This window comes from Podarcis tiliguerta (assembly GCF_965153285.1).
Source record: "Podarcis tiliguerta genome assembly, chromosome: 5".
In the NCBI taxonomy this organism is placed as follows: domain Eukaryota; kingdom Metazoa; phylum Chordata; class Lepidosauria; order Squamata; family Lacertidae; genus Podarcis; species Podarcis tiliguerta.
The window spans coordinates 24443718-24459525 of record NC_139538.1 but is presented as its reverse complement, the minus strand read 5'-3'; the positions used below and the strand labels follow the sequence as shown (position 1 = coordinate 24459525).

General features: G+C 42.5%; 1 protein-coding gene and 1 long non-coding RNA gene across 2 annotated transcripts in view; one reads left to right on the top strand and one right to left on the bottom strand.

Annotated features, from left to right (window-relative positions):
- LOC310677836 (uncharacterized protein) overlaps positions 1-15476 on the top strand; it is a 45566-nt gene extending 30090 nt beyond the window's left edge. Inside the window, exons 14-22 of the mRNA XM_083441024.1 lie at positions 674-798; positions 3815-3917; positions 4052-4153; positions 5635-5736; positions 6904-7014; positions 8638-8728; positions 10356-10558; positions 12598-12682; positions 13601-15476. Of these exons, the coding sequence (XP_083297150.1) occupies positions 674-798; positions 3815-3917; positions 4052-4153; positions 5635-5736; positions 6904-7014; positions 8638-8728; positions 10356-10558; positions 12598-12682; positions 13601-13788 (1110 nt within the window). The 3' untranslated portion in view covers positions 13789-15476. The remainder of the gene's footprint in view (positions 1-673; positions 799-3814; positions 3918-4051; positions 4154-5634; positions 5737-6903; positions 7015-8637; positions 8729-10355; positions 10559-12597; positions 12683-13600) is intronic.
- LOC310678760 overlaps positions 1-15808 on the bottom strand; it is a 204263-nt gene that overhangs the window by 60748 nt on the left and 127707 nt on the right. The window lies entirely within an intron of this gene.

The window sequence follows — 15808 nt, the reverse complement described above, 5'->3', positions numbered from 1 at the left end:
TTAAAAACATGAGTGCCTTAGTCTCAATGGCAGCTCGTTGTTGTTTTCATATTGGTAGGTATAAAATAAGAAGCATCATAACCATACAATTATAAAACACTTAATAAATAGAATTGCCTATCACCTCTTTGATACACTCAAATGCATCAACTATTTAAAATATCAAATATTGAAAGCAAGTATCATTGGATGTCAGTTATAAGTATCAAATATCCAGGCTGACTTCCATTTGGAGAATCTTTGGCAATAAGAGTTGCAGGGAAGATTTTTCAGAAGAACATATGGACTTTTTAAAAATAATGTATAATATTGGAAACATTATTATATCCATTATTATTATTATATCCATGCATGTTTAGAATGGACAAGAATGGACAAGAAAATACATGAAGGAATTGCTCTTCTCATTACCTGAATCTTCCTTTTTGGTAGCCATCTGATCTTTCAATGGGATTTTTATTTTTATTTTGCCCAAAGCAACTTGCTTCTTAATAAATGTGTTCATTTCCTACTCTTCCATGCATATGCTGTCATAGAGACAATTAAAACATATGTGAAGGAGGGGAAAGAAGATTTTATTTCAATCCAATGTCTGGGAAAGTCTTTAACAACCCATATACCTGAGAATGCACACTTTCTTAAAGACAAACTTTACTGAATTTTTCCTACACAGCTTGACATTTGGCATCCTAATTCAATCCATCACGTTGTTGTTGGAACAGATGTGGATTTTCGCGTTGGTTCAGATCAGACAAGCTTTGTACAGACAGAGCTGGAGCAGAATGGAATACAATACAGGTATGTATGCTACATAATGCTAGTTTGTGATGATTGTAGAGTATGTGTATCATATAAAGTTGCAAACAACAAGAAAGAGGTCGTCACCAAACTTGGAATTTAACCAGGTCACAATTTCATTCAATATTTACTGACACTGAGAAATTATGCTTAAATCAGAAAACATGGAGAGGAAAGCACAGAGGTCTTTTCTTTTTCCTAACTCATATTCACCCAAGAAACTGGACTGGCTGCTCAGCTGACGCTAAGCCACATGGGACGAGACCTCACCCAAGTCTTTAATTCAAATGTTACATGAAATTCTGCATCTTATAATTTTCCATCTTCCTTTACTCTCACAATATCTGAGTTTCCACTCATCGTGAGATTTCTGATTGCTTCTACTGATGTGACCAGGAAGCCATTGACTGCTACTCATTGCTACCATCATCAACCTTGGGACTAGGAGGATGGATAATGGAAACCACTTCCTTCTACCTCACAGCCATCCCTGTCCCACAGCTCTGGCTGTGATTTGAGAGGAACTATTTACAGTACTTAAAATTGTAGCAAGAACTTAACTAAGTATGTGAAGGTAATCAAAACAGAATTAAGTTCCTTAAGAAGAGAATTCTCCAGTAAATCAAAAAAGAACTTTTTTTAGACAAAAAAAATGCCCATTGTATAATCAGATCAAAGTATTTATATATAGAAATGCATATATTACATTAAAGTCCAGCTTCCATTATTGCCTGATGCATACTTGTCGAACTGCTGGTTGTCAGCGCTATTAAATGAAAGTCTTGCTGTCTCTTTAAGGGGGTCCCATTCATTATTATTTTTATTATTATTTTAGTAAGATGAGTTTTTTACTTTTATCTTCTCTGCCACCATAAGTGTGCAGTTCTCATATGTAATCTTCTGGGCTTTAATCCATATCTTCCTTCCACTAATACTTTTCCAAGTAGATTGCAAGCATAGATTTATGGTATGGAGTTGAATTGTCTTTTGGGAGGTTGTTGTTGTTTAGTCATTTAGTTGTGTCTGACTCTTCATGATCCCATGGACCAGAGCACACCAGGCACTTCTGTCTTCCACTGCCACCCGCAGTTTGGTCAAACTCATGCTGGTAGCTTCGAGAGCACTGTCCAACCATCTCGTCCTCTGCTGTCCCCTTCTCCTTATGCCCTCAATCTTTCCCAACATCAGGGTCTTTTCCAGGGAGTCTTCTCTTCTCATGAGGTGGCCAAAGTATTGGAGCCTCAGCTTCACAATCTGTCCTTCCAGTGAGCACTCAGGGCTGATTTCCTTAAGAATGGATAGGTTTGATCTTCTTGCAGTCCATGGAACTCTCAAGAGTCTCTTCCAACACCATAATTCAAAAGCATCAATTCTTCGGTGATCAGCCTTCTTTATGGTCCAGCTCTCACTTCCATACATCACTACTGGGAAAACCATAGCTTTAACTATACAGACCTTTGTCAGCAAGATGATGTCTCTGCTTTTTAAGATGCTGTCTAGGTTTGTCCCAAGAAGCAGGCATCTTTTTAATTTCGTGACTCCTGTCACCAACTGTAGTGATCATGGAACCCAAGAAAGTAAAATCTCTGACTACCTCCATTTCTTCCCCTTCTATTTGCCAGGAGGTGATGGGACCATTGGCCATGATCTTAGTTTTTTTGATGTTGAGCTTCAGACCATATTTTGCACTCTCCTCTTTCACCCTCATTAAAAGCTTCTTTAATTCCTCCTCACTTTCTGCCATCAAGGTTGTGTCATATCTGAGGTTGTTGGGAGGTAGTATTGCAAAAGCTGCAAACCTTAACGCTGGGCAAATTCTAGGGAAATAGACGTTTGCCACTGATTTAATCAAAACATAGCTTATATTCATTGACTGCCCCCCAGTGGATATTGGAAAGGTGAGAAGTTAGCAATCAATTAAACACATTTTACTTTCTCACCTCACAATGCTGAGTTGAATAAAATACCTTTAGCATAAATATCCTACATCTGATGCCCTTTTAAAATGTGTTTATTTGGGGAGAGGGGTTGTAGTTTTTATTTTGATTATATATTTTGTGGTTTTATATTTTGATTTTGTTCTGTGAACCACCCTGAGACCTCTGGGTATAGGGCAGTATAAGGTAAAGGTAAAGGTACCCCTGCCCGTACGGGCCAGTCTTGACAGACTCTAGGGTTGTGCGCCCATCTCACTTAAGAGGCCAGGGGCCAGCGCTGTCCAGAGACACTTCCGGGTCACGTGGCCAGCGTGACAAAGCCGCATCTGGCGAGCCAGCACAGCACACGGAAACGCCGTTTACCTTCCCGCCAGTAAGCGGTCCCTATTTATCTACTTGCACCCGGAGGTGCTTTCGAACTGCTAGGTTGGCAGGTGCTGGGACCGAGCAACGGGAGCGCACCCCGCCTCGGGGATTCGAACCGCCAACCTTTCGATCGGCAAGCCCTAGGCACTGAGGCTTTTACCCACAGCAGTATATAAATTCAATAAACAACAACAACAACAACATTAGTGTCAGAAGTGGCACAGCTTCCTGAGTATGTGCCAGTTTTATTTATGCATTTAGTTGGTTATTTACGGCACAATCTTTTCAGAAGTAATCCCAACTGAATTCAATGGAGTTGAATTCTTCCAAGGTAAGTACAGTGGTACCTTGGGTTACATACGCTTCAGGTTATAGACTCCGCTAACCCAGAAATATAACCTCAGGTTAAGAACTTTGCTTCAGGATGAGAACAGAAATCATGCTCCGGCAAGAGGCCCCATTAGCTAAAGGTTAAGAACAGTTTCAGGTTAAGAACGGACCTCCGGAACGAATTAAGTACTTAACCTGAGGTACCACTGTAACTGTTTGCTGCTAGCTACCTTGTTACATGCACTGACATATGTGTAAGCTTTGTTTAATTTCAGGATGTGGATGAAGGGATTAAACCAGAGGAGCCACAGAGAATCTCCTCCTGGGGAGGGAGGGGCTATGTGCGTGAACTAAATGTGTTGGTGTCCTTTTTCCTACCACAGAATTTTATTCCATAATCTACAAGAAGAGATTGAAAAACAATTTGATGGTGGGAGACATTTCCGCGAGAAGCACAGCTACACGAGATACAATGAATGGGAAAAGGTACCATGTTCTGAGGGGTGGTTCCTCTCCCTTAAGCTACATATATAATCGGGACGATAAGTAGATCATTTTTCACCTTCATGACATTTTAATCGGACGTATGCCAGTGTTTTATAACAACCGTGTTTTCTTAGATTGTTGCATGGACTGAAAGAATGGCTAAAAAATACCCCAAACTGGTCTCGAGGGTTCAGATTGGAAAGACTTATGAGGATCGTCCCATGTACCTGCTTAAGGTGAGAGTCTTGTTCTGACTCAAGTGCTATAAATAATTTAGATTTACAACTAGAGAAAGTGACCACAGAAAAATGAGCATTGCCAAATTAAGAACGCTACAGCCCAGCCACTCTGGGCGGCTTCCAACAAAATATTAAAAATACAACAAAACATTAGACATTAAAAACTTCCCTAATCAGGGCTGCCTCAGATGTCTTCTAAAAGTCAGATAGTTGTTTACTTCCTTGACATCTGACAGTGGGCGTTCCACAGGATGGGCACCACTGCCAAGAAGGCCCTCCGCCTGGTTCCCTGTAACCTCACTTCTCACAGTGAGGGAACCGCCAGAAGGCCCTCAGAACTGGATTTCAGTGTCTGGGCTGAACGATGAGGATGGAGACGCTCCTTCAGGTATACTGGACTGAGGCCATTTAGGGCATGGGTAGGCAAACTAAGGCCCGGGGGCCGGATCCGGCCCAATCGCCTTCTAAATCCAGCCCGCAGACGGTCCAGGAATCAGTGTGTTTTTACATGAGTAGAATGTGTCCTTTTATTTAAAATGTATCTCTGGGTTATTTGTGGGGCCTGCCTGGTGTTTTTACATGAGTATAAAGTGTGCTTTTGTGGGACGCGGGTGGTGCTGTGGGTAAAAGCCTCAGCGCCTAGGGCTTGCCGATCGAAAGGTCGGCGGTTCGAATCCCCACGGCGGGGTGCGCTCCCGTTGCTCGGTCCCAGCGCCTGCCAACCTAGCAGTTCGAAAGCACCCCCGGGGGCAAGTAGATAAATAGGGACCGCTTACTAGCGGGAAGGTAAACAGCGTTCCGTGTGCGGCTCTGGCTCGCCAGAGCAGCGATGTCACGCTGGCCACGTGACCCGGAAGTGTCTCCGGACAGCGCTGGCCCCTGGCCTCTTGAGTGAGATGGGCGCACAACCCTAGAGTCTGTTAAGACTGGCCCGTACGGGCAGGGGTACCTTTACCTTTTAAGGTGTGCTTTTATTTAAAATGCATCTCTGGGTTATTTGTGAGGCATAAGACTTTGTTCATTGTTATTTTTTTCAAAATATAGTCTGGTCCCCCACAAGGTCTGAGGGATAGTGGACTGGACCCCTGCTGAAAAAGTTTGTTGGCCCCTGATTTAGGGCTTTAAAGGTCAGCCCCAACACTTTGAATTGGGCTCAGAAATGTACTGTGAGCCAACATAGGTCTTTCAGGACCGGTGTTATATGATCTTGGCGGCCACACCCGGTCACAAATCTAGCTGCCACATTCTGGATTAGTTGTTAAAGTTGTTTGCACTTGCTCTGTTGGACCATGGAACAGTTTTATGATGTCCATGCGTAACCGAGTTCTATTCACGGTAGATCCACTTATTTTTTTTCTCCAAAACATATTTCCCATGGGATGCACCCTCCCATTGAACTGAATGCCAGGACTGCGGATTCTGCACATAGTATACACAGGATAAAGATGTTTCAAAGATTAATATTTCCTGCTTAACAGGTTGGGAAGGAGAGTGGAAAAAAGAAGGTCATCTTTATGGACTGCGGCATTCATGCGCGCGAGTGGATCTCACCTGCCTTCTGCCAATGGTTTGTGAAGCAGGTTGGCTAAACAGTACTTTATTTATTTATTACATTTACAGACTACTTTTGTCTTCCACTGAGCTTACAGTGGTGTACATGGGTCTCGTGCTCCCCATTACATCTTCACAACAACCTTGTGAGGAAGGTTAAGCTAAGAGAAGGTGACTGGCCCAAGGTCGCCCAGTGAGCTTCATGGCTGAGTGGTGTTGTAGATACAAAGTTCCCAGCAGCCCAACAAAATGCCCTGTTTTGCTAGCTACCAGCTGTCTGGCCAGAGGTTGCGCATCCATCACAGCAGAACTATGCACCCATTGGTGGCACTTCTCAATCAAAGCTAACAGAGAGGGGTCTGTATTACACTCTAACCCACACCTCCAGCCACCAAAAGCAGGAAGTTAAAATTACAGCCTCATAGTGCAATCCTATATGTGTCTAAGTACCGTATTTTTCGCTCTATAAGACACACTTTTCCCCTCCTAAAAAGTAAGGGGAAATGTGTGTGCATCTTATGGAACAAATACAGGCGGGAGGCTCTGCTCAGTGCTCCCTTTAAAGAGCTGCGTGGAGCATGCGTGCGGCTCTTCGGGGCTTTTCCCCAAGGAGAGAGAAGGGCTGCCCGTCTCCCTCCTCTGGGAAAAGCCCCCAAGAGCCACACACATGCTCTGCGTGCTCTTTAAATGGAGCGCAGCTCTTGGGGGAGCCTTAGCCACACGCAGCCTCTCCCAGGCAGGGGATGAAGGCTCCCTTTGCCTGGGAGAGGCTGTGCATGGCTAAGCAAGAAGCCAGGACAGCCAGCGGAATCGCTGCACTGCGATCCCGCTGGCTGTCCTGGTTTCTGGGATTCAGAATATTCTTTTTCTTGTTTTCTTCTTCCAAAAACTAGGTGTGTCTTAGGGTCTGGTGCATCTGATAGAGCAAAAAATACGGTAACTCCCAGTGACTTCAGTGGAGCGAACGTCATGGCAGCTGTGTATAGGATCGCAGCCCTAGTGGGGAGAAGAGGTGTTTTAGTTTTTAAGTAGTTCTATTGTTTATTTTATTTTACCCTTAAGCTCCGAAATCCTAAAGGTGAAAAATCTGCTTTAAAAATAAAAAAATTCTGAAGGATTCTAACCGTCTCAGCTTGTTGACAACTGAATAGTGCATTTGTATAATTGCACAAAATGTTGGGGTTTTTTTCTTGCAGGCTGTCAGAACCTATGAAACGGACAAGGTCATGTTCAAGCTCTTGAACGATTTGAACTTCTACATCCTTCCCGTATTCAACATTGACGGCTACGTCTGGACATGGACTGAAGTAATGGCCACATTTCCCCCCTCTTTAGTAGTGTGCTGAATTGAATGTTATTATTTCTATCCATTATTACTGCATTAATAAATTTATTAAAAAATTATTTATTAAGGTGACACCGAAAAGGAGGGGAGGGACTTGGCCCATGTGGTGGAACATAATATTTTATGGAATGGCTACAATCCCATAGCAATTTACTTAGACACAAGTCCCAATGAGCTCAATGGGACTTGCCTCGAAGTAATGTACAGTGGTGCCTCACAAGACGAAAAGAATCCATTCCGTGAGTCTCTTCGTCTAGCGGTTTTTTCGTCTTGCGAAGCAAGCCCATTAGCGGATTAGCGGATTAGTGCGATTAGCGGTTTAGCGGCTATTAGCGGCTATTAAAGGCTTAAGGGATTAGCGAATTAGCTGCTAAAAGGCTATTAGCAGCTTAGTGCCTTAGAAAAAGGGGGTGGGGAGCGGAAAAAAAATCCCAGGAATCGCAAGACATTTTCGTCTTGCGAAGCAAGCCCATAGCAAATTCGTCCTGCGAAGCACCTCCAAAACGGAAAACCCTTTCGTCTAGCAGGTTTTCCATCTTGCGAGGCATTCGTCTTGCGGGGCACCACTGTATAGGACTGTGTTGTAGGTTATTCAAGGGGAGTTCAAATGCGAGTATTCATGTCTCCAATGCCTGCGCTGTCAAAGGAGCTATGATATCATATATTGAAAGTGTTGGGGAACAGCCTTCAATATTTGTCCTATTTTGTTGTATCCCCTTGATGCCCTCAATCACAGCTCCCGTCCACACCCCCAAATGCCTATACCAGGTATCTTCCCTTCACCCAGAGTCGGTGCTCTCTTTACCTTTGGGAACCAGCTGTGTTACAACTATTGTGAGTAAGGAGAGAGAAGAATAAGATCTTGAGATTGCTAAGCAAGTGGTTGGTCCATCAGCCTACTGACTCCTTGGACTTACTAAGGCAGCTGCCATGGTTGGAATCAAGAAGTTAAAGGTTCACTCATTCTCAGTTAGCGTTGACTCCTTGCATGAACTAGCTAATTGTGACATGAGCCTTGACAGCCTAGAGATCCCTTTGTCATCCTTTGTAATGTTATATTATTGTCACTTGGCCTAGGTAGGTAATGTTATATTATTGTCACTTGGCCTAGGCAGGTAAAAAAATATTATAAATAGATACATACATAGATTTATATGTATGTATGCTCTGGTCCATGGGGTCACGAAGAGTCGGACATGACTAAATGACTAAACAACAACAACATAAATTTGTAAATTTTAACACGCGGTAAAATTATTCCTCTCCTGTCCTCATTTCCACATTTCAAGTGGAATGTGTTAGCAGTGTATATACACATTTCACCAATCAATGTAGGTACAAAAGCCCGGTAATTGTTACCTGGCAAAATCGGGGGGGGGGGATGAAAGGTGATCCGTCCACTGTGCATGCAGATCACATGTATGTTATGTCTAACAGCTGGACATAAGGTAGGACCACGAGCTGCCCATGAGGAAGAAAGTGAGGCCCAAAGGCAGGGCATATGGGCCCAATCCTTCTGATGCACTATACAAAAAAAATGTTCCCCAAAGGAACAAGCATAGATTTCCATCATTTTGTCTCACAGGATCGCATGTGGAGAAAGAATCGTGCGAATACCTCTAACAGTGATTGTCCTGGTGTTGACTTGAACAGGAATTTCAAAGCTAAATGGGGCAGTAAGTATAATATGCCAAGGAGCGACATTAACTGAGACTCAACATTTCTCTGTCAATTTCCACATTCTATTTGAACTTTCCCACAATCTAAAAGTCACTTCCAGAAATATAGTGGAAAATTGTACAACTTAAGCATTCATTTCTGTCATGAGTGTGGCCAAGTGAGGGCGGGGGGGGGGACAGCCACCCACCCACCCCCAATCAAGTAAAACAATAGAAATATTTAACTGACCAATCATGTAGGTTCTGCCCCCCTCTAACAAAAATCCTGGCTACACCCATGATTTCTGTGTTACTTACTTTCAGAAAAGGAATTTGCAAAAAAACACCAAAATGAACATTAAATTTGTGGTCGTGTGATATATTTCTGGGAATGGCTTTTGCATCATGCAAAAGAGAGCCAAAGGCATTTTCCCACCTGAGGCAGAACACCAAATGCAGCCATTTCCCAATCCAAATATGGAAGCGGTTTCCTCAATAAGTGGACTTACTTATGAATAGGCCACTAACCTCCTACACCTTTCCCACTTCATGCTAAATTCCAAACTGAGGATCTGTAGAAGAGGCAGTGGCAGGTGTCTCCTCCCAGACTCTGCCTCTGCCAATGGGTCATCTGTACTCCTCATCCTTTTCCTCCTACTCAGGCTCCCTGTGCTAAATGTAATTAAAGCTTTGTCTTAATGGAGCAGCCATGATAAAACTAGATAAATCCAACAGATTTGTTTGCTATATACCAGTTATTGGGAACCTTTGTTCCTCCAGATAGTTCTGAAGTACAACCCCATTATCCCTGGCCATTGGCCATTCTGGCTGGGTTTGTTGTGAGCAGCGTTCAAAACTCCCATTGTTCTAGGCGCGTTTTGCAACAAGGAATTTCATTAGCACAAGCAGTTTCTGAACTCTGGGCGCAGTACCGCTCCTAAGATTTCCGATTAAAACTGCAGAGTGGAAGGAAAGGAGGACCTTTTTCTGCCTCCGCCACTCTCTGAAGACTAGAGAAGATACCCTCCTAAGAATATTAGGGTGGCAGGCAGGGGAAGCCAGGGTTTGTTTTCTGCAGTCTTCAGGTAAGGACTAGACCGTGTAAAAAAATGAATATAATATTTTAGCTGCAGTTCATTCATTTTCACTTTTATATTCTATTTATTTAAAAAGTGTGCCTAGACATTCTGTTGTTACACCCATAACCTAGGTTTAATGTGCCATTTAGCTCCTAGCTTTCATATCTCAGTTTCTAACACTAGTTGGGAGTTGACATGCGCCAATATCTGGAGGACCAAAGTTTCCCCAAACCTGAGATATACCAATAGCAAACTCTTTCTTCAAATGATTATCCTCATGTCATCAAAGGAGCATCATCAGCACACAAGAAGGATGTGCTGGCTGGGGCAAATGAGAGCTGTAGTCTCAAACATCTAGAGGGCACCATGTTAGCAAAGACTGTTGATGGAAGGAATTACCAGACTGCACTGACGTCAAAGAAATCATGACACAAAAAGCAAATTGTGATTTCCTGATTTTTCCTGATTTGGAAAGAAATGCAATCTTCTTCACTATTCTTCAAGCGAGTAAGCAATCTATAAATGGCACCAATATAAATACTTCATCTGAAAACTTTTTCTTGCAGCCATAGGTATATCGCATAAACCTTGTTCGCAGATTTACTGCGGTCCCTCGGCAGAATCTGAGCCAGAAATCAAAGCAGTTACAAGCTTCATCCGAGAGCACCTTTCCTCCATCAGGGGATACATAAGCTTCCATTCCTATTCTCAGATATTGATGTTTCCATATGCCTATAAGGACGAAACAGCACCCAATAATGATGAACTGGTATGTAGAAAAAGATTATCACAGTCGTCTTCTTATCATTCACAAAGCCATTGGGTGTAAATAAATATGATGAGGCATTGCTAAGCAGAGGCAGTGAGATACGACCCAAAGTGCATCAGAAAAGTATTCAAAGCTCTGGGGAGTTGGATGCAAATATCTGAGTGTTTTAGTATAAATTCAATCTTTTCCAATAATTCAGTGCAAGGTTAGAGCCAAGAAACAGACAACCTCGACTGTCTAGATTAGGTGTTGTCAACCTGGTCCCTACCACCCACTAGTAGGCGTTTCAGGATTCTAGGTGGGCGGTAGGGGGTTCTACAACACAAGCTGAATCCTCCTTCCATCGAGCACTGGTGAGCGGTAAGGAAATTTTACAATCAAGAAAAATGCATTAGTGGGCGTTAGGTATAAAAAGGTTGACTACCCTGGTCTAGATCTTAGCTATGGTCCCCATTATGTTCAACTGCAGCAGAGGTCAGCTTGACCCAGTCTATTGCATTTTCTCCCCAAGGGTGCATATGAAACCATATTGATGAGTACAATGGAAAAGGTACCATAGACAGAGACGTCCCCCCCCCCACCTTCTAAATGACTTAGTAATTCCTAGTAGTTGTTTTGTTCCCTGAAGAGAATTGGACACCTGCCAGCATCGCACAGGAAATGAGTCTTGTGTAGGAAAGCCAGCATTCCTAATTTCATAGACACTTGTGATAGAAATGTAGATACACCAATGCTGCCCTCTTGTGTCTTATAACAGAGGAGCCTAAATTTGCGCTCATCTCCTCACTATTAATTGCTGTTTACATTTCTTTTACAAAAAACCTGCTATACTTTAAACCATAGAATCTGATATTTGAAAGGTCTCATTGCCTCATGCTCAGATTCGTGTCCCTGGGACCACTGCCAAAATAAAATCTAGAGTTCGATTTAGAATAAACCAGTCCCAGTTCCATGTTTTGAAAAGCCCTCATTTATTTTATTTTATGTTATCTATCTATAGGATGTCCTCAGTAGACACATGCACATACCTGCTCTTCTCATTGCCACCATAGCTAAAGCTGTCCATTTACTTTACATTTCTACAGGCCCAATCCCCACACCTGCTAGGAGAAGTTGCACTCCTGCTTGCAAGCTTCCTACAGACATCCAGATGGTCTCTGTGAAAACAGGTTGCTGGTCTAAATGGACCTTTGGACTTTTTCAGCAGGGGTCTCCTCATGTTAACTTAATATGGAGGTTTCTGCCCCTTTTCCCCACTAAAAGAGGACAGAGAAACAGAAAGAAGCAACAAAGAGGAGATGAAGCCAAGAGGCTCAGGGACTGGCAATGCCCTTCAGCTTCCTGGCAAAGTGCATACTGACACAACTTTACCTTTTAAAGTTGTCTGCACTTTGCCAGTCATCTCGCATCTTACATTTAAAATGGGATACTTTCCTTTATAGAGACAGTTTTGTGTAGTTCTCCTATCCAGCAGAACCAGATGCCAACAAGTATCATTTACCGTTAGGAATGTCTGGGTGAGAAGCTATGAAAAGAAATTGCTTCCTTATATAGCTGGAGGCAGCCCAATGATTCTCAGAATCACACATTGCAAAATAGTACCCAACAGAAAGCCGGGAATAACTGTATTGTACAACTCTGGTCCTCAATACGAGATGACTTGAGATTGGCCCAAAGGGGTCACATGTTGCAGTAAACGGAAGGTGTCAGGCTGGAGGAGACTGGGGAGAGGCATACACAGTCGCTTGCCTGTAAATATACAGAAATGTCCTGTTGGCCAATGCCTGCAAGAAGGGAAGCAACTGAATACAAACAAGTCTCAAAAGCAAAGAACAAGTTGTTCTCATTCAGAGGAATGTAGCCTAAATTCCTTGTGAAAGTAGCAAACCTCAGTCTGCCCATCTTTCAATAACAATGGGAATCCTAATCAGCTGCCTTGGATCTAGGGTCATGTGCAACACCTCCTTGTGCCCTACTCTAGGCTATCCCAAGAATTTTTCCATGAACAATCTAATTTTCCCCCCCTCTTTTAAATACAGAACAAAGTAGCTAAGGAAGCAGTAGAAGCTTTATCTAGCCTCTATGGTACAGAGTATACCTATGGACCAACTGCCACTACAATTTGTAAGTATTTGTTTCTATTTTCTATGGACGTGTACATGCAAGGAGAACTTTTGCAAATCAAATTAATTAAAGCCAATATTTTGAAACAGCAACAACAACAACATAACTCATGGTTCGGTTTTGCCTGACCTCTATGTAGCCTTCCTGTGCTACTCAGCTTCACAACAGATGGGGGACAGCAGGCTGATGATCTGCCTTCTAGCCCAGCCTATCAGACCCTATTGGGTCATTGGATAGAGCATTGCTGCACTGACATCACTGCAGCTTATCTGAATGGTGTGGGGGCAGGTAGGGATGAGGGAGATATTCAATTCTGTATGCATTTAAAGATGAACCTACTTATTTCGCACTTTTTAAAACAACCCTTAAAACGAAACACAGCCACCTTTCAAAATTCACAGTTCTCTGAATTTTGCAATATGGTTCTCAACCCAACTAATGTGTAGGAAACCATGTATATTGCGGTAAATTGTACATTAACTGTATATAAATATCATGCAAAAATGCATTATATTGGGGAAAACTGCTTGCAGAAATGTTCATATTTGTCAAAACAGCATGCAAAAATGTATTTTTTTAGAAGTGCACACTAAAATACTGGCAAATTTTCATGAGCGTTTAAAAAAAATACAGAAATTTGGGGAACTGAATAAGAAGCTGAAAGTGGAAGATTTGTCTATTCCCCAGGGCAGGGCAGCTGCAAGGGCAGGGATGCTCAGAGTCCCTGCATTCTGCCTGCACAGCCCTTGTCTCTCCCTGTCTGGGTAATCTGCAGCAATGCTGGGTTCAAGAGGGTCCTCTGCATCTCTGCCTCACTACATGGGCTGCTGTGGCTATCAGAAGAAGCCTTCCTATTTTATTGCATCCTTCATGCCAGGGTTGTCTTAAATACTGCCTTCTGGTCTGCCTGTTTTTCAGATCCTTGTTCAGGTTCCTCTCTTGACTGGGCTTACGACGAGGGCATTAAGAATGCATTCACTTTTGAGCTTCGTGACCTTGGGAAATATGGCTTTATCCTCCCTGAATCGAAGATAAGGCCAACCTGCAGGGAGACGATGTTGGCAGTCAAGCACATCGCCAATTATATCCTCACCTCTGCTCCGTGAAGCTGTCTTCACGCTTACTTGCAAGTGGTATTGGCTCCTCCTTGCCTATCAGCCCCCTCCCCTTTTCTCCCCCTTAGAAATAGCCCCTACAGATTCTTCTCCATTGCTTTATTCTTATTCTATGAATGCTTTTGTAAAGATAGGTCATCTTCTCTTACCTTCCTATGCCACCAATACTTCATCAGGCTTGTGGTCTCTCCTCTTTATTGCAGGGTGTCAGTTGGGTTGGAGGCAGACCTAGTCATGGTTAGAGGAGAGCCACTGAAATCAGTGAGACTTAAATCAGTAGGACTTCTCTAAGTTTGAATCCAACCCAATCGTTCCATTTCAGTCATTTGATTCAGATATTTTAGGGATGGGTTCTACTGGAATATTATTATTGTTGTTTTATGCAAGCATAAATCAGACATCTGCTGAGTATCTCCTGAAACCAGGTTGATTTACAGGGTCCTTTTGGAATAGTGACAGCTCCCCACCATGACCACTGAGCAATCTCTTATGCATTATTTGTACACATAAGTAATGTCATTAATGTAAAATAGAAAGAAGAAGGAGCCATTTTTAAAACAAGAAATGCATTCTAGGCTCGGAGGGATCACAATTCAATTACCAATGCAGGTCATACAACTGTGCTGTGTAAAAAGCTCCTGAGACCATTCTCTCACAATTGAGACTACAGCTGGGTTTTACATTTGCCATCATCAACATTTGAATATAGAAGCTGCATTGTTGGCTGCAATGTACACTTGATTTAAGATGGGCTTCCCTCTGCTTTCTGTCTCTGCCACATTCCAGGGTTTGTCTAAAATATGGTTAGCCTAGCCTTTCAATTAACAGCCTTGTAGGTGTCCCTGCAAAATGAAACAGCAGAACTTTGGGAGCTCTGGGTCCCTGTCCTTCAATTTCACACCCCATGCCTTTTTTTTTTTTTTTACTTCATTCCTGGGTAGTCATCTGGTGTGAAGGAGAGAACCACAATGGAGCTATTTCTGTGTTGTGTTATTTCATGTGACTGTAATGGATGTGGGTGAATATCACAACTGTGTAAAAAGAACTGATCAGATCTTTCCCAACTTCCTTCCCACCAGTGTGGGGAAGACCAAAGCGATTGGCCTCACTGATTTGATATGATATGTAGCTGCATGAGATCACAATGTGAGGATATGGCCCCCACACAGCTTGGTGCATGTCTGTGTGGCCTTGTGATCCTGTCCTAGAAGTCTCTGAGGTACCCTAAGATCAGCTTTTATTATTCCACCCCATTTAATTCGCCAACTGACTTTCAGAAGCATTGTAAGAAAGTAGATCTACAACTTGAACAACACAGGAGGATACTGCAGCATCAACTGAACTGTAGCATGGTTTATGTCAATATAAATTTATCAGTCAAGTAAAACAATGAATTAGATCCATATTGGTGGAAGTGGGGGGTGGTGGAATGCTCTCTACTGTACTAAAGACACTCGTGATCCTATTTTAACCCACTTAAAATAGTTAGCAGGAAAAAAATTATTGGACACATATTGTATTTTCCTTTTCCTGGTTATGGTTATGCCTTTCCCATCTATCTCTCTGTAGCATATTTTAAAGGACATGACATAAATAGATAATTTTTGAAAGGAACTCTGCTATTTTATATTGCTTACTAACCAGCATATTTCTTAATAAAAGCTTTGCATCGTGCTAAATGTTTCTTCTGAAATGTTTTGAACAGAATGCACCTAAATCAAACTGGTATGTTTTGCTCATCCTTGATATTAATTAACTGCTTCAGAAAGACACCTGAAAGCTATTGTATGGTCTGGGACAAAATTATTGCTATGGTCAAGCATGAACTTGGTTCAAATCAAAGCTCAGTTATGAACTTACTATATGATTCTATTACAGTGGTACCTCGGGTTACATATGCTTCAGGTTACATACACTTCAGGTTACAGACTCCGCTAACCCAGAAATATTACCTCGGGTTAAGAACTTTGCTTCAGGATGAGAACAGAAATTGTGCAGTGGCGGCAGGGCA